The sequence below is a fragment of the Salmo salar genome, chromosome ssa16 (genome assembly GCF_905237065.1).
Source record: "Salmo salar chromosome ssa16, Ssal_v3.1, whole genome shotgun sequence".
Taxonomy (NCBI): Eukaryota; Metazoa; Chordata; class Actinopteri; order Salmoniformes; family Salmonidae; genus Salmo; species Salmo salar.
Window position 1 is genome coordinate 77,195,909 of NC_059457.1, and position 19,755 is coordinate 77,215,663.

The 19,755-nt window shown below is 44.3% G+C and overlaps 1 protein-coding gene across 2 annotated transcripts in view; it reads right to left on the reverse strand.

Moving 5' to 3' along the window:
• LOC106574938 (interleukin-1 receptor accessory protein-like 1-B) overlaps window positions 1-19,755 on the reverse strand; it is a 332,683-nt gene that overhangs the window by 63,099 nt on the left and 249,829 nt on the right. For both annotated transcript variants that reach the window (XM_045697956.1, XM_045697955.1), the window contains exon 7: window positions 7,556-7,688. In XM_045697956.1, the coding sequence (XP_045553912.1) occupies window positions 7,556-7,688 (133 nt within the window). The remainder of the gene's footprint in view (window positions 1-7,555; window positions 7,689-19,755) is intronic.

Below are 19,755 nucleotides of genomic sequence, written 5' to 3' on the forward strand. Positions count from 1 at the left end.
TTGCATTACTTTTGACCAGAGCCCCCTAACTTTGCCCACCCCTGATTTAGGGAATGGTGTGCCATTTGGTTCCAGGGACTTCCTAATATGGATACCGTACAAGGGGGTCACAAAAGAGGTTGGAGAAGCAAATTCTGGATGAAATGCATTGTTATTTAGGAGTAAAACCTTGATCAAACGCATCATTCGTATTTGAGTTTTCTCTGAGACGTTTATAGAATGATGAATTGATTCCTGTGGAGGTTTGAGTACATTGTGAGGGTAGTTACGGAAGGTGTTCCTGATGTAGCTACTGTTCTACAGAGGGAGGTCTCCGGACATATCAGAATGCGCGTTAAACATCAATGACCAATAGAGAAAACCTATAGGGACTCAAGTTAGCAAGTATGGAGTATTGTGGACGGCTGTTTTTCCTTGGAACTCTTGATCACTGGAGCAATAAGTGTTATTATGTGTTTTCAGCGTTTCCTGTTCTCTGTTGTTGTTATGGTAATGCAATGTCTGCCATGCCATGGTCAGTCCTGCTATAATTGCCCCTTGCGGACCAATAAAGCATATTGAAGTGAATTGGCTTGAATAAAAGCACAGCCAGATGCTGAAGATGGATGAATTGGATGGATGGACTGTTAGATTAATGGAAGAATGGATGGATGGACTATTGGATTAACAGAGAAATGGATAGATGGACTATTGGATTAACAGAGGAATGGATGGACTATTGGATTAACAGAGGAATGGATGGACTATTGGATTAACAGAGGAATGGATGGACTGTTGGTTTAACAGAGAAATGGATAGATGGACTATTGGATTAACAGAGGAATGGATGGACTGTTGGATTAACAGAGGAATGGATGGACTGTTGGATTAACAGAGAAATGGATAGATGGACTGTTGGATTAACAGGGGAATGGATGGACTGTTGGATTACCAGAGAAATGGATGGATGGGCTGTTGGATTAACAGAGGAATGGATGGACTGTTGGATTACCAGAGAAATGGATGGATGGGCTGTTGGATTAACAGAGGAATGGATAGATGGACTGTTGGATTAACAGAGGAACGAATGGGCTGTTGGATTAACAGAAGAATGGATGGACTGTTGGTTTAACAGAGAAATGGATGGATGGGCTGTTGGATTAACAGAGGAATGGATGGACTGTTGGATTAACAGAGGAATGGATGGACTGTTGGATTAACGGAGGGATGGATGGATGGATTGTTGGATTAACGAAGGAATGGATGGATGACATTTGGTTTAACGGAGGAATGGATGGATGGACTAATGGATTAACATAGGAATGGATGGATGGATTGTTGGATTAATGGAGGAATGGATGGTTGGATTGTTGGATTAACATAGGAATGGATGGATGGACTGTTGGATTAACATAGGAATGGATGGATGGATTGTTGGATTAATGGAGGAATGGATGGATGGATTGTTGGATTAATGGAGGAATGGATTGACTGTTGGATTAACGGAGGAATGGCTTGACTGTTGGATTAACGGAGGAATGGATTGACTGTTGGATTAACGGACGGATGAATGGATTGTTGGATTAACGGAGGAATGGATTGACTGTTGGATTAACGGAGGAATGGTTTGACTGTTGGATTAACGGAGGAATGGATTGACTGTTGGATTAACGGACGGATGAATGGATTGTTGGATTAACGGAGGAATGGATTGACTGTTGGATTAACGGAGGAATGGGTTGACTGTTGGATTAACGGACGGATGGATGGATTGTGAAGACAAAGAGACAGATGCTCCATGTCTGTGAGAGTCCCCTGGACAGGTACTGTATATGTACAGGTGATCCATGGAGTATTCAGCCCGTGTGTGTGTGTGTGTGTTCGATGCGTGAGTGTGTGTGTATTTGTGTGTGTGTCTGTGTCTGAGTGTGTGTGTGTCTGTGTGTGTGTGTCTGTGTGTTTGTAAGTGTGTGTCTGTGCGTGTGTCTGTGTCTGCATGTGTGTATGTGTGTGTCTGTGTGTGTGTATTTATGTGTGTCTGTGTGCGTGTATTTGTGTGTGTGTGTGTGTCTGTGTGTGTGTATTTATGTGTGTCTGTGTGTGTATTTGTGTGTGTGTGTGTCTGTGTGTGTGTGTGTCTGTGTGTTTGTATGTGTGTATTTGTGTCTGTGTGTGTGTGTATTCGTGTCTGTGTGTCTGTGTGTCTGTGTGTATTCGTGTCTGTGTGTCTGTGTGTCTGTGTGTCTATTCGTGTCTGTGTGTGTGTATTCGTGTCTGTGTGTATGTGTGTGTATTCGTGTCTGTGTGTCTGTGTGTGTATTCGTGTCTGTGTGTGTGTATTCGTGTCTGTGTGTATGTGTGTGTATTCGTGTCTGTGTGTGTGTGTATTCCTGTCTGTGTGTATGTGTGTGTATTCGTGTCTGTGTGTATGTGTGTGTGTATTCGTGTCTGTGTGTATGTGTGTGTATTCGTGTCTGTGTGTATGTGTGTGTATTCGTGTCTGTGTGTATGTGTGTGAATTCGTGTCTGTGTGTATGTGTGTGTATTCGTGTCTGTGTGTGTGTGTGTGTATTCGTGTCTGTGTGTGTGTGTGTGTATTCGTGTCTGTGTGTGTGTGTGTGTATTCGTGTCTGTGTGTATGTGTGTGTATTCGTGTCTGTGTGTATGTGTGTGTATTCGTGTCTGTGTGTGTGTGTATTCGTGTCTGTGTGTATGTGTGTGTATTCGTGTCTGTGTGTATGTGTGTGTGTATTCGTGTCTGTGTGTATGTGTGTGTATTCGTGTCTGTGTGTATGTGTGTGTATTCGTGTCTGTGTGTATGTGTGTGAATTCGTGTCTGTGTGTATGTGTGTGTATTCGTGTCTGTGTGTGTGTGTGTATTCGTGTCTGTGTGTGTGTGTGTGTATTCGTGTCTGTGTGTGTGTGTGTGTATTCGTGTCTGTGTGTATGTGTGTGTATTCGTGTCTGTGTGTATGTGTGTGTATTCGTGTCTGTGTGTATGTGTGTGTATTCGTGTCTGTGTGTATGTGTGTGTGTATTCGTGTCTGTGTGTATGTGTGTGTGTATTCGTGTCTGTGTGTATGTGTGTGTATTCGTGTCTGTGTGTATGTGTGTGTATTCGTGTCTGTGTGTATGTGTATATGTTTCTCCAGGGCTGAAGAGCAGAGCTGTTCCCACCAGACGCCCACAAATCAAAGTAAAAGAAAACTCCCAGAGTTCCCTTGCTTTCCTCTCTAGCTCCTCAGCTCACGCCCACTCAGTATAACTTTAGCATTCAAGACCAGCAACGTGATAAGCAAAGCAAGCGTGCCTGATCGCTTTCAGAGAACACACACACGCCGTGCAATAATAAAGAATGTATGATCGCCTGAATTATTGACTAACGCCATTAAACATTCATTGATGTTATTGAAGAAATAGCTATGGCTGGTGACGAAAAAGTTCCATTTTTCTACTAGAGCTGTCAGAGTGTGGTGAGGTATTTGTGGTAACTGGCCTTTAAATGGTTGTTATTGCGCTGTGTATTCCTGACTCTCTTGCATGAGGATAAATGCTCCTGACCTCCTCTGTATATGCATGCAAACACGGGAGGAGAACGGCTCCAGGCTATCTGAAATCGTATCTATTATCCTGGACTGGTAATCTTAGATCGCATTCTGCACGTGTGCATAGGAATCACTAGGGCACCCGTTCTCATGGTAACAGCTTAATATATAAACACAATAATTAGAGTTTTCATGGTAACAGCTTAAAACATAATAACAATCATTTGGTGGGTGCTTATATTTGTCCTATTTCATACAAGTACAAGCGTGTATTAATATGCATGTGTTGTTTTGCATATCCCAACTCTCCTTGAGACACCCTGGGAGAGTGGGGTGAGACACCCTGGGAGAGTGGGGTGAGACACCCTGGGAGAGTGGGGTGAGACACCCTGGGAGAGTGGGGTGATACACCCTGGGAGAGTGGGGTGAGACACCCTGGGAGAGTGGGGTGAGACACCCTGGGAGAGTGGGGTGGACACCCTGGGAGAGTGGGGTGAGACACCCTGGGAGAGTGGGGTGAGACACCCTGGGAGAGTGGGGTGAGACACCCTGGGAGAGTGGGGTGAGACACCCTGGAAGAGTGGGGTGAGACACCCTGGGAGAGTGGGGTAAGACAAACTGGGAGAGTGGGGTCACGGCCAGGGTCAGCCATTATCAACGGGTGACCCTGGAGCAATTAGGGTTATTAAGTGTCTTACTAACGGCCCATCGACAGCTTTTCACCTTGTCGGCTCAGCTTTCACACCCAACGCTCTTAACCACCAGACTGTCTGCTACCTTCAATTTAAACTTCACACCAGTGTCTTCCAGTCTGCCCATGAATGAACAGGCACATTAGAGAATAACAGTGTCTTCCAGTCTGCCCATGAGTGAACAGGCACATTAGAGAATAACAGTGTCTTCCAGTCTGCCCATGAATGAACAGGCACATTAGAGAATAACAGTGTCTTCCTGTCTGCCCATGAATGAACAGGCACATTAGAGAATAACAGTGTCTTCCAGTCTGCCCATGAATGAACAGGCACATTAGAGAATAACAGTGTCTTCCAGTCTGCCCATGAATGAACAGGCACATTAGAGAATAACCGTGTCTTCCTGTCTGCCCATGAATGAACAGGCACATTAGAGAATAACAGTGTCTTCCAGTCTGCCCATGAGTGAACAGGCATATTAGAGAATAACAGTGTCTTCCAGTCTGCCCATGAGTGAACAGGCATATTAGAGAATAACAGTGTCTTCCAGTCTGCCCATGAATGAACAGGCACATTAGAGAATAACAGTGTCTTCCAGTCTGCCCATGAATGAACAGGCACATTAGAGAATAACAGTGTCTTCCAGTCTGCCCATGAATGAACAGGCACATTAGAGAATAACAGTGTCTTCCATTCTGCCCATGAATGAACAGGCACATTAGAGAATAACAGTGTCTTCCATTCTGCCCATGAATGAACAGGCATATTAGAGAATAACCGTGTCTTCCTGTCTGCCCATGAATGAACAGGCACATTAGAGAATAACAGTGTCTTCCATTCTGCCCATGAATGAACAGGCATATTAGAGAATAACAGTGTCTTCCATTCTGCCCATGAATGAACAGGCACATTAGAGAATAACAGTGTCTTCCAGTCTGCCCATGAATGAACAGGCACATTAGAGAATAACAGTGTCTTCCATTCTGCCCATGAATGAACAGGCACATTAGAGAATAACAGTACTTAGGGTTATTAAAACATAAAGATACAGTCGTGCTTCTCTTGGGTCAGATACTGTATAGTCAATATAGATTCAGGAATATCTGAATTCAAGATGAATAAGCCTGTTAATAGCATTACATCATACCATAGTCTGGTAATAGCATTACATCATACCACAGCCTGGTAATAGCATTACATCATACCATAGTCTGGTAATAGCATTACATCATACCACAGTCTGTTAATAGCATTACATCATACCACAGCCTGGTAATAGCATTACATCATACCATAGTCTGGTAATAGCATTACATCATACCATAGTCTGGTAATAGCATTACATCATACCATAGTCTGGTAATAGCATTACATCATACCACAGCCTGGTAATAGCATTACAACATACCACAGCCTGTTAATAGCATTACATCATACCACAGCCTGGTAATAGCATTACATCATACCACAGCCTGGTAATAGCATTACATCATACCATAGTCTGGTAATAGCATTACATCATACCACAGCCTGGTAATAGCATTACATCATACCACAGCCTGTTAATAGCATTACATCATACCATAGTCTGGTAATAGCATTACATCATACCACAGCCTGGTAATAGAATTACATCATACCACAGTCTGGTAATAGCATTACATCATACCACAGTCTGGTAATAGCATTACATCATACCACAGCCTGGTAATAGCATTACATCATACCACAGCCTGGTAATAGCATTACATCATACCACAGTCTGGTAATAGCATTACATCATACCATAGTCTGGTAATAGCATTACATCATACCACAGCCTGGTAATAGCATTACATCATACCACAGTCTGGTAATAGCATTACATCATACCACAGCCTGGTAATAGCATTACATCATACCATAGTCTGGTAATAGCATTACATCATACCACAGCCTGGTAATAGCATTACAACATACCACAGCCTGGTAATAGCATTACATCATACCATAGTCTGGTAATAGCATTACATCATACCACAGCCTGGTAATAGCATTACATCATACCACAGCCTGGTAATAGCATTACATCATACCACAGCCTGGTAATAGCATTACAACATACCACAGCCTGGTAATAGCATTACATCATACCACAGCCTGGTAATAGCATTACATCATACCATAGCCTGGTAATAGCATTACATCATACCATAGTCTGGTAATAGCATTACAACATACCACAGCATCACAAGTGTGTTGGTCAAAACTGTGGCTTTGACTTTTGACAGTTCATGCAGGAATGTATGTATATTCTCTGTACATATGTTTAATAGAACATACCACTCCCATATGACCTCATGCGATGTGTGTGTGTGTAACAGGGTCTTACTTGAAGTGTGTGTGTGTAACAGGGTCTTACTTGAAGTGTGTGTGTGTAACAGGGTCTTACTTGAAGTGTGTGTGTGTGACAGGGTCTTACTTGAAGTGTGTGTGTGACAGGGTCTTACTTGAAGTGTGTGTGTGTGACAGGGTCTTACTTGAAGTGTGTGTGACAGGCTCTTACTTGAAGTGTGTGTGTGTGACAGGCTCTTACTTGAAGTGTGTGTGTGTGACAGGGTGTTACTTGAAGTGTGTGTGTGTAACAGGGTCTTACTTGAAGTGTGTGTGTGTGACAGGGTGTTACTTGAAGTGTGTGTGTGTGACAGGGTGTTACTTGAAGTGTGTGTGTGTGACAGGGTCTTACTTGAAGTGTGTGTGACAGGGTGTTACTTGAAGTGTGTGTGTGACAGGGTGTTACTTGAAGTGTGTGTGTGACAGGGTGTTACTTGAAGTGTGTGTGTGTGACAGGGTGTTACTTGAAGTGTGTGTGTGTGTGACAGGGTGTTACTTGAAGTGTGTGTGTGTGTGACAGGGTGTTACTTGAAGTGTGTGTGTGTGACAGGGTGTTACTTGAAGTGTGTGTGTGTGTGACAGGGTCTTACTTGAAGTCTGTGTGACAGGGTCTTACTTGAAGTGTGTGTGTGTGACAGGGTGTTAGTTGAAGTGTGTGTGTGACAGGGTGTTACTTGAAGTGTGTGTGTGTGACAGGGTGTTACTTGAAGTGTGTGTGTGTGACAGGGTGTTACTTGAAGTGTGTGTGTGTGACAGGGTGTTACTTGAAGTGTGTGTGTGTGACAGGGTCTTACTTGAAGTGTGTGTGTGTGACAGGGTGTTACTTGAAGTGTGTGCATGTGACAGGGTGTTACTTGAAGTGTGTGTGTGACAGGGTGTTACTTGAAGTGTGTGTGTGTGACAGGGTGTTACTTGAAGTGTGTGTGTGTGACAGGGTGTTACTTGAAGTGTGTGACATGGTCTTACTTGATGTCACTCTCTCTGAACCTCTCCACGTCCAGGTCTTCAATGAACTTCTCTCCCTTCATCCAGTAGATGAGCGGACTGACCTCCCCGGCGAAGCCGAAGAACGCTTGGCACGTCAGGTTGACTTGACTTCCTGTGGAGACAGGAAACAGGAAATAAGGCATGGTTGTCGTAGTAAGGAAGTAATATGGTTGTGGGTAAAGCAGGGGAAAATGATTGGGAGAGGTGGAGCCCACTAATGTAGGTCTTTCCAGTACCATGGATAATATGGGTGATTCTTATTAGATGGTGTCTCCTATCGTCTAGGCTCTAATGCACACCTCCAGACTCTGCTGTGCCTTCCAACACCTACATCCTCCTGAACTCATAGACACCCGTGAAGTTCCCCTATCCCCTAAAGTTCCCTTATCCCCTCTGAAGTTCTCCTATCCCCCCTAAAGTTCCCCTGACCCCTCTGAAGTTCTCCTATCCCCTCTGAAGCTCTCCTATCCCCTCTGAAGTTCCCCTATCCCCTCTGAAGCTCTCCTATCCCATCTGAAGCTCCCCTATCCCCTCTGAAGTTCCCCTATCCCCTCTGAAGCTCTCCTATCCCCTCTGAAGCTCTCCTATCCCCTCTGAAGCTCTCCTATCCCCTCTGAAGCTCTCCTATCCCCTCTGAAGCTCTCCTAACCCCTCTGAAGCTCTCCTATCCCCTCTGAAGCTCTCCTACCCCTTCTGAAGTTCCCCTGCCCCCCTGAAGCTCTCCTATCCCCTCTGAAGTTCCCCTATCCCCTCTGAAGTTCCCCTGCCCCCTCTGAAGCTCTCCTATCCCCTTTGAAGATCCCCTATCCCCTCTGAAGTTCCCCTATCCCCTCTGAAGTTCCCCTGCCCCCTCTGAAGTTCTCCTATCCCCTCTGAAGCTCTCCTATCCCCTCTGAAGCTCTCCTATCCCCTCTGAAGCTCTCCTATCCCCTCTGAAGCTCTCCTATCCCCTCTGAAGTTCCCATATCCGCTCTGAAGCTCTCCTGCCCCTTCTGAAGTTCCCCTATCCCATCTGAAGCTCTCCTACCCCTTCTGAAGTTCCCTATCCCATCTGAAGCTCTCCTGCCCCATCTGAAGCTCTCCTATCCCCTCTGAAGCTCTCCTATCCCCTCTGAAGCTCTCCTATCCCATCTGAAGCTCTCATATCCCCTCTGAAGCTCTCCTACCGCCTCAGAAGCTCCCATCCCTCCTCCCATTCTCTCCCACTCTCTCCCTCATGCTCCTGAACACTGCTGAACTCTCTTTCACTCTCTCCCACGCACACTCCTGGCGTCCTCTACACAAAGGGCAGGGGGTGGTTATTAGCCCAGTACCCTTATTGTTCCACCCTACCAATTAGTGTGAGTGTGAAACATGATTCACAGCGTGCATGGTGAAAGATGTTCTACACACAACAGCCTCAGTGCTATTTAAAGGGAAATCTTATTAAAATCTGTTCATATACACTCCCACAAAGAATATGACACTTTTTAAAACATTTTCTGACAAGCAAGCACTTAGATATGGTCATTTTCACATTTTCAGAAATTCTTAGAATGTTTGGGAATTACATATACTAAGGCATTTGTGAAAATTCTATAGCATTATAGAGTGGGAAACCAGCCGTGAAGTTTTGACAAATAATAGACACTGCAGTAAATAAAACCAAATAAAAACAACTGTCTTGTCCAGGACCAGAGTCTACGCACACCGGTGCGCCATAGCCAATCAAAGCTACAGTAGGCCTTCATGCAAACAAGCCATTTGCCACAATGGCCTGCCATCATTCACGTTGAACTGGACGTTAGATCATTAGAACACATTTGGCAAAAGCCACAAAATACACCTGAATGGATTTCTGTAAATATGTAAATATCATGGGAGTCCTCTTACATTTGGGAACTTTACAGTCCTATTGATCAAACAACCACGAAAAGGTAGGTTTTCTCTCCCTCAGTTATGCACATCATCAACAACAACATCAACAACTAATGCTAGCCAGAGCAAGATGAGCTAAAACATAATGAAAGAACATTAGATACAGTACAGTGCATTCAGATAGTATTCAGACCCCTTCCCCTTTTCCACATTTTGTTACGTTACATCCTTATCCTAAAATTAATTAAATACATCTGTTCCTCATCAATCTACACACAATACCCCACAATGACAAAGTGAAACAGGTTTTTAGACATTTTTGCAAATTTATTAAAAAAACTAAACAGAAATACCTTATTTACGTAAGTATTCAGGCCCTTTGTTATGAGACTCGAAATTGAGCTCAGGTGCATCCTTTTCCTATTGATCATCCTTGTGATGTTTCTACAACTTGATTGGAGTCCACCTGTGGTAAATTAAATTGATTGGACATAATTTGGAAAGGCACACACCTGTCTATATAAGGTCCGACAGTTGACTGTGCATTTCAGATCAAAAACCAAGCCACGAGGTCAAAGGAATTGTCCGTAGAGCTCCGAGATAGGATTGTCGAGGTACAGATCTGGGGAAGGGTACCAAAACATTTCTGCATCATTGAAGGTCCCCAAGAACACAGTGGCCTCCATCATTCTTAAATGGAAGAAGTTTGGAACCACCAAGACTCTTTCTAGAGCTTTCCACCCGGCCAAACTGAGCAATCGGGGGAGAAGGGCCTTGGTCAGGGAGATGACCAAGAACACGATGGTCACTCTGACAGAGCTCCAGAGTTTCTCTGTGGAGATGGTAGAACCTTCCAGAAGGACATCCATCTCTGCAGCACTCCACCAATCAGGCGTGGCTAAACGGAAGCCACTCCTCAGTAAAAGGCACATGACAGCCCACTTGGAGTTTGCCAATGCAGGAGTGACTTCGGGACAAGTCTCTGAATGTCCTTGAGTGGCTCCACCAGAGCCCAGACTTGAACCCAATCGAACATCTCTGGAGAGACCTGAAAATAGCTGTGCAGTGACGCTCCCCATCCAACCTGACAGAGCTTGAGAGGTTCTGCAGAGAAGAATGGGAGAAGATCTGAAATACAGGTGTGCCCAGATTGTAGTTTCATACCCAAGAAGACTTGAGGCTGTAATCACTGCCAAAGGTCCTTCAACAAAGTACTGAGTAAAGGGTCTGAATACTTATGTAAAGGATTTATCTGTATTTCCTTTGTCATTATGGAGTATTGTGTGTAGATTGATGAGGGAAAAAAATCACGTAACAAAATATGGAAAAAGTCAAGGGGTCTGAATACTTTCCGAATGCACTGTAAACCCTCTCAAATTGTTTCAGCTAGTTGGCCGTCAAAATTGTACTGATAAACGATGGGGAATTGTAGACTTCCCGTCCTTCTGCAGCTTGCCAGCACCCAAGCTAACTGGCTAAAGTTGGCTAGCTTGCTACTTCCAGACACAAATGAGAGAACACCTCACTCTGACCACTTTACTCGGCCTAGCAGAGCTGGTTAGCTAGGCTGTTTACATGTTATCTAGAGCATTCTTGATGAACTATTACTTTTTCTGCCGACGTTTACTGACACCGGTCATATTCAGCCGGTGTAGCACGTTAGTAAATGCATCAGTTATTCTGCCCTCTGACACACTCAGACAAGTCTGTTCTGAAATAGATAGCCAGAGTGAATTTTGCGAACACAAGCGATATGCTAACTGGATAATGTTGAGGAAATATTGAATCAAATATTTCTCAGATACCGGAATTTGTAAATTCAAATAGACTTTATTACAAAGTAACAGAGCCGAGCAATTCCATGGAACAACTGATTTTTCTTGTTACAGACCTCAGGCTTTATAGGTTTCCACCTTCAGATAACACACATGGTCACTCCCCTCTACGTAGATGATTAACACCCCTTGGCCTTTCGCCACCATTATCTTCTTGTCCCAATTCTTGCTTGTTAACGCCCACATCTGCTCAATTTAGATTATAAGCGTGGCGGCGCCATAGTGTTAATACAAAAAAGAATATATTTATTGTCTATATACTTTCCTAATATAAGTGCTTTTCTAATAATATTTGATTAGTATAAACATAGGTTCTTCTTACAGATACATGGCTTTTGGTGCCTATAATAATTAACTAAGGTACACATTTTCTGCTTACGTTCTGTTTTAACATGTCTAGTGATTAACTCCATGTTAACCCGGTCTGTACACTCCCATGGATTCTGCTTACGTTCTGTTTTAACATGTCTAGTGATTAACTCCATGTTAACCCGGTCTGTACACTCCCATGGATTCTGCTTACGTTCTGTTTTAACATGTCTAGTGATTAACTCCATGTTAACCCGGTCTGTACACTCCCATGGATTCTGCTTACGTTCTGTTTTAACATGTCTAGTGATTAACTCCATGTTAACCCGGTCTGTACACTCCCATGGATTCTGCTTACGTTCTGTTTTAACATGTCTAGTGATTAACTCCATGTTAACCCGGTCTGTACACTCCCATGGATTCTGCTTACGTTCTGTTTTAACATGTCTAGTGATTAACTCCATGTTAACCCGGTCTGTACACTCCCATGGATTCTGCTTATGTTCTGTTTTCATATGTCCAAGGGTTAACTCTTTGTTAATCCAGCTCTGACCATTCACCTGAGCTCAGCCTTTACTCTGCTTACACATGTCTATTAATTAACCCTATGTTTTCTGTCTCAATACTTTTGGGAGAACAGTCTAGATACTGGAAAATCAACCACAGTCATGAATTTTCACCTACAATAACAGTCATTCAAGTTGTATAGCAAGCTATTAGCCAAGCTATTAGCCACGTTATGACTGACTTGTGATCATTGCCCTTGCTAGTTTGATTGTATTGACATTCCCAGCCTTGGTTACATTCGTCTGTTTTTGTCCAAAATATTGAGTCATGGAAACTGAAACGGTGCATCCCGAATGGAGGCAGCAAACAATGTACCAGGCCAGCTGTGATTTACAACCTGATAGCAATATTTTTTAGACTACCAAGAAATGTATTGGTGAATTATATGAATCATGCAATGAACTGCATCCATCTATTCTGCCAACAATGACTTACTGTACATCATGGAACGTTGAGTCAAATAGAACCTACTTTTAAAACCTCTTATCAAGTTGGTTTTGTAGCATAAACTGGGACTTTGATATTTTTTACTGATATTATGATTGTCTGTTTGTTTCATGTCAGCAAAGTAGTTAAAACGCTGTCAGATCCACTTTAAAGCATTTTGGGTGTGCTATGCATATCAAATACAATGCATGCCACCCCAAAGATCAGGCTAATGCTGATGATGTGTCCGCGATTGAAGAGGCGGTTCGTGTTCAAACAACTGGTAGAGGTACTGAAACGCCATCATTATTATTCATCTAACCTTAATAAAATCACATTTATTTTCAATCAATCAAATGTATTTCTAAAGCCCTTCTTACATCAGCTGATGTCACAAAGTGCTGTACAGAAACCCAGCCTAAAACCCCAAACAGCAAGCAATGCAGATGTAGAAGCATAAAAACGTCTACATTCTACTGGATGGAGAGAGATTCAGGCCTCAGGATCATACGATAACCCCGAGATTGTCAGAAAGGAGCATTGACATCAAGAATGACATTCAAGCAACTATAACCACCACCAACACTACTTCACGAGCCATTTGGAGGGGAATCTCATGGAAATCAGATGTTGGTAATCTGTAGCAGCAGCACCTGGCTCCATCCAGCAGACAGACAGGCAGACAGACAGACAGGCAGGCACAGAGTGATGTGATGTGCAGATAGACTCCAGATGCCACGGACTAGACTGACTGACTGACACAGTGAATGGGGCTGAAGGGTAAGCTGACACGGCTCAGGAGACAGATTCTATCCCTGTGCTGGAGCTTTTTCTCCCCTCTCAGCTCATTTCCCAGCGATATCTTATGTGGCGGAGGGAGAGATAAGCCCGGTGTCTCTTAACTCCACCCAGCCAGCCCCGGGGACTTGGGACCAACGATGAGACGCCCGGATTATGGATCCCATTTGCTCTTTTTTTCTCTTTATTTCTCACTCTGTTTTCTCATTTGTGCTGTGTCTTTCTTCTGCACAGGAATTCATGTGTATTACAGAAACTCTAAATAAGCTAAACATTGTGTCGATCACTCTAAACCCCAGCACTACACAGCTGATTCAAATGATCAACTCTTCATCAAGCGTTGATTATTTGAATCAGCTGTGTAGTGCGAGAACAAAAACTAGTTTACTGTAAACTAAATATTACATTTAGTGATATGAAATTTCCCCATTACAGGCAGGCACACAGACGCACACTTGTGTACATGCAATCTGGGACATAGACCGGCCAGTCTATCTAATTAGTTGTCATTGAGTGACAACTAACATTTTGTATACCAACCAACAGCTGAGCCATGTGCTGTGAGCCCACAATATCCACACCGTAACCCAAAACACCATCAAAGCCAGAGAGCCAGAGAGGCTAGCCACTAGAGCCCATATTAAACTGGACTGATCAAGGAGCGGCCATTAAAAGTATGTTGAGAAAGTCAAAGAGGTGATTCAGCATCATTCATTAGTGTTCTCACTCATCTCCCCATCCCTCCCCCAGGGGTTGGGGCTCAGATGTCTGTGAGATGGCAGATAGCGGTGGAGGATAATTGGCAGTTCAAAGATAATAGGGATTTATTTGACCATCTCTCTCTGGTTCTGAAACGTTCTGCCATGTTGCAGCCCCCTTGTCAGATTATTAGGAGCAAAAACCAGGTAAACATAAACGGACCTGTGAATCTGGTTGATGTGTATCTTTTCCCTACATGAATTATGGTAAACACCTCTAAACTTCAGCTATTTGGGAGACTAGGGCCAATTCAATGGCTTTGAATTGCAGGATGCACCTTGAGTGTGACAGTTAGTGTGCCCATTGAGGTGAGTTATGTGGTGGAGCAACATGGCGCAGTACCACTCATGTCCACAAGAGGTCACGATGGAGCTACAGAGCAGGTACAGAAATGCACTGATGCAAAAAAAAAAGCAAAGCATGTTGATAGGTTCAGCTCTGAGAGGAATCATTATTCTCCTCTGTCTACTCCACAAAAGTACTGTACCTTTATTCCTGGGGGATTGGAAATCCCCCCATTTTATTCTATGTAATACCACAAGTCATGCAGGCTCTAATGTACCATTATTCGTGTATGTACATAATATACTGCAAATTCCCAGCATCAGATAATGGAGATTATGCACATAATAATCACAAAGTGGGAGTACCTTTATTGACATGTTAATCTAGGTAGGCCAAGATCACACTGACACCACAGGAGGGCACACACACACACACACACACACACACACACACACACACACACACACACACACACACACACACACACACACACACACACACACACACACACACACACACACACACACACACACACACACACCCTCTCCATTCCTCTCCCTCTCTTTCCCTTCCTCTCTCCCCTCATCCTCTCTCTACTTCTCATCCTCTCTCTTTCTCCCTTTCTCATTTCCTCTCTCTCCCTCTCTCTCAATTTCTCTCTCTCCCCGTCTCCCTCTCTCCCTCTCTCTCTCCCTCTCCCTTACTCACTCCCCCTCCCTCTCTTCCTTATCATCCTCTGCCTTCCTTAAGCCTCTCTTAGTCACAGTAATAAGGTAAAAAGCTGCAGCATTGGCATCACTGCTCTGAGCGGAGGAAGGAAGCAGTCGATTCGATGGGATGCCCGATTGCCAGAGGAGCACACACGCACACATAACACACACAAACATACACGCACACACTGGTCTCAATGAGCATGTAGGTACATGTCCAGACCATATACACCTCAAAGAAGTACAGCCTGAGAGGCAAGTAATGAGGGCCCATGAGGTCTGTTCCAGATCATCATATAACCCTGAGGTCTGTTCCAGATTATCGTATAACCCCGAGGTCTGTTCCAGATCATCATATAACCCTGAGGTCTGTTCCAGATCATCATATAACCCCGAGGTCTGTTCCAGATCATCATATAACCCCGAGGTCTGTTCCAGATCATCATATAACCCTGAGGTCTGTTCCAGATCATCGTATAACCCCGAGGTCTGTTCCAGATCATCATATAACCCTGAAGTCTGTTCCAGATCATCATATAACCCTGAGGTCTGTTCCAGATCATCATATAACCCTGAGGTCTGTTCCAGATCATCATATAACCCCAAGGTCTGTTCCAGATCATCATATAACCCTGAGGTCTGTTCCAGATCATCATATAACCCCGAGGTCTGTTCCAGATTATCGTATAACCATGAGGTCTGTTCCAGATCATCATATAACCCCGAGGTCTGTTCCAGATCATCGTATAACCCCGAGGTCTGTTCCAGATCATCATATAACCCTGAGGTCTGTTCCAGATCATCGTATAACACCGAGGTCTGTTCCAGATCATCATATAACCCCGAGGTCTGTTCCAGATCATCATATAACCCTGAGGTCTGTTCCAGATCATCATATAACCCCGTGGTCTGTTCCAGATCATCATATAACCCTGAGGTCTGTTCCAGATCATCATATAACCCCGAGGTCTGTTCCAGATCATCATATAACCCTGAGGTCTGTTCCAGATCATCATATAACCCTGAGGTCTGTTCCAGATCATCGTATGACCCCAAGGTCTGTTCCAGATCATTGTATAACCCCAGAGGTCTGTTCCAGATCATCGTATGACCCTGAGGTCTGTTCCAGATCATCGTATGACCCCAAGGTCTGTTCCAGATCATTGTATAACCCCAGAGGTCTGTTCCAGATCATCGTATGACCCTGAGGTCTGTTCCAGGTCATCATATAACCCTGAGGTCTGTTCCAGATCATCATATAACCCAGAGGTCTGTTCCAGATCATCATATAACCCTGAGGTCTGTTCCAGATCATCATATAACCCTGAGGTCTGTTCCAGATCATCGTATGACCCTGAGGTCTGTTCCAGGTCATCATATAACCCTGAGGTTTGTTCCAGATCATCATATACAAACACTATATAAGCCTAAACTGTACTGTACTCCCCCCCCTTCTAGTGCTGACTACACTGACAGCTACTTTATTGAGGAACTTTCTATGCATGTGATATGTGGTTGTCCCACCTAGCTATTTTAAGATTAATGCACTGCAAGTCTCTCTGGATAAGAGCGTCTGCTAAATGACTCAAATGTAAAATGTAAATGGTGGCGTTCCTCTGCTCAGACGTTGTGAGCATATACCAATGGTTGCATGCCACGTCATTGACTGTGCCGTCGGGCACCAGATTGCTATAACATTTGATTGTGGTTAGCTGATAGGTAAAATATATATCCACGCATTGTAAGATCTGGCAGGCATCAGATCTGGGCAGAGGAACGCGCCCACTATAAAGGACAAGACTGTACTGTACATCCTATATGAGAAACCCACGTCTAAGTCAAGCACTGACCTAGCATATTCCTTGTTTTGTATGTGGACTCATCTGCTAACAGCAGAGCAGTTTGTAAGTGAGGAAGCTTTCCCTTTCTAATATAGCTGTCCTGAATAAATGACGCTTCAGTTACAATTGGAGAAAGATTTCAAAGTGAAGGAACGCTCCTTTGGAGACTTTCAGTGCCTTTAAAATCCCAGCTGTAATGACATTGAAAGTGTTTTTAATGCTCCTACTCTTCCTTCATCGTGAGCGTGCATGTGTGTGTGTGTGTGTGTGTCCTCTGATTGACTAAGTGTGTGTGGCTGTGTGTGTGTGGCTGTGTAGGGACACACTTGGATGCATAGGTCTAATGGTTTCTCTATGCTTCTCTCATGATGCTTTGTTGTCCTCTTTCTCCCAGTATAAGCTGCTACTTACACTACTGTGACCACCACATTCAATTAGCCAGCTCTCTGCTGTCTCACTCATGGCCCATCCACGACTAGACACATATTTCCATTGGACCTCATTACCAAAATTGGCTGGCATGACGTTTCTCTCATTACGGAAACACTGTGAGTTTATGGAGCGTCACAATAGCAATAACCAAACCACCGTGCCTAGTCTAAACCATTCTGAAGAGTCCTCGGCCATGCACGGAGTAAATTGAGGATTTCTACTACAGTACACAGCAGACCAGACCTGCACTCTTCATTATGATCGTTGTTGAGATGTAACGTTAGGAGATCGTTCGATATTTGGTTGTAAACCGCTGTCTGTAGCACATTGAATGGTTGTGTTGATTTCCAATCAGAGGGCAAGTACACTGCAATCGAATGCGAGCTTATAGAGATCAATGTACAGTATGGATGTGTGCCTGGCTGGACATAGAGGATCGATCGGGTTATACTGCACCATGGACTCTGAAGTTATAGAGAGAGTTGGAGAGAGAGAAAGAGAGAGAGAGAGAGAGAGACCACATCCAAATAATGCATGGCTGGTAGACCACAGCCTGACATTTTCAAAAGATCAACATGCTCTCCTGCATTGACATTTTCAACAATGCAACGCACTTAAGCACAAAGGGTGATTAATACAAAAGCCCACTGCTCTAATGGATGATCATTGTACCGATATGCCTGATTCAGATATGGAACAGAACACTAATAATAATAGTCATAAAAATGGAATGGATTTAAATAGCTCCTTTCTACCAACCGAGGTAATCAAAGCATTTATATAGCCCCTTTCTACCAACCGAGGTAATCAAAGCATTTATATAGCTCCTTTCTACCAACCGAGGTAATCAAAGCATTTATATAGCTCCTTTCTACCAACCGAGGTAGTCAAAGCATTTATATAGCCCCTTTTTACCAACCGAGGTAATCAAAGCATTTATATAGCCCCTTTCTACCAACCGAGGTAATCAAAGCGCACTACGACTCTCATCTGAGACCAGGTCATTGCTTAACTCGCTAATGAACTGTTTCGATGCTAACCAATCGATAACCATCAATACTTATTTTATTCATTTCGACAACACACATTTTGTTTACCCTAAGTTTCTTTAAGAAATTCCACTCCACCACTTCAAGGACTAGTGTCCTCTCTAAAATGTTGACGCTATCCAGGGTCGACAGACAGGCAGGGGTGAAAGAGCTCACTCAAGGAGAAAAGGGAATCGCTATCAGCCCATCTGCACATTCACTGAGCATTCACTATAAACCCCGGACACCTATGGCTTTAGCCAGGCCCACGGGAAGGTCTGGAGAATTTCGAAGCAGCGCTCGGTGGGGAGAGCTACTGAAGCAAGGCCAGACAGAGATCCAGACAAAGCACAACACAGTGGGGTCCTTCAGGCACTGCTGGGTCAGACTCTGTGGGCCCCACTGGCTCAGTGTAAAAGTTCCCTCCTGGAGGCACAGATCTAGGATCAGTTTAACCCTCCCTTAATCCTCACCTTAACCATTAGGGGAGAAATTACCCAAACGGACCTTACATCAGTGCTGAGGGGTGACCTCATCTGACTTCCCTAACCCCAAAAACTACTTGGCAGCCCTCCAAACCTCCATGGCCAAGCTTCGAGTCAGTCCCTGTATGGTCCAGTGGAGCGAGGAGGCTGTGAGTGGAGCCAGGCTAGCCAGAGATGGCTCACTGCCTGCCCAGGGACGGCTCACTAAGCTCAGGCTGTGTCTCACACCTCCAGTCCCCGACTCCCTGGGCCCTGGAAGTCCATCTAATGACAGACCAACAGCACAGTGTTGTAGTGTAGGCTATACTGTAGGTGCTTTTCCCAGGGCTTGGACATTGTGTGGAGGATCAATGGGACACGTGAGTAGAATGTGGAGGAGGGTTGTCTGAGTCAGTGAAGCGAGGACTTTGATGGGTGGAGGGGCTGTAGAAGCCAAAGGAGAAATGTTGCTCCTTATCCCCACAAATCCCTGTTGAAGGAGGGAGAGGGGAATCAATGTCTCTCTCGCTTTTCCTCTATCTCCCTCTCTCTCGTTCTCTCTCTCAGGATAATTTCTCCCTCTGTTTTAGGATATGAGAGTAGAGAGAGCTGACACAGTTTGCCGTGGCCTCAGAGGCGACTGTGCGTGCTGACACTCAGGAGCACAGATTTCCCGTCTGCTGTCCCCCCCTTACTTTCCCTATCCCTCTCTCTGTCTCCTCTTCCTCTCTTCCTCTCCCCTTGCTCTCATACTCTCCCTTGCTTTTTATCTGCTCTCTTTCTTCCTCCCTCTATCTCTCTTTCTCTCCTAAAGAGAGTCCCGGGAGGGCAGCAGCCAGGGCTACATTATGGATGCAGATTCAGGAGC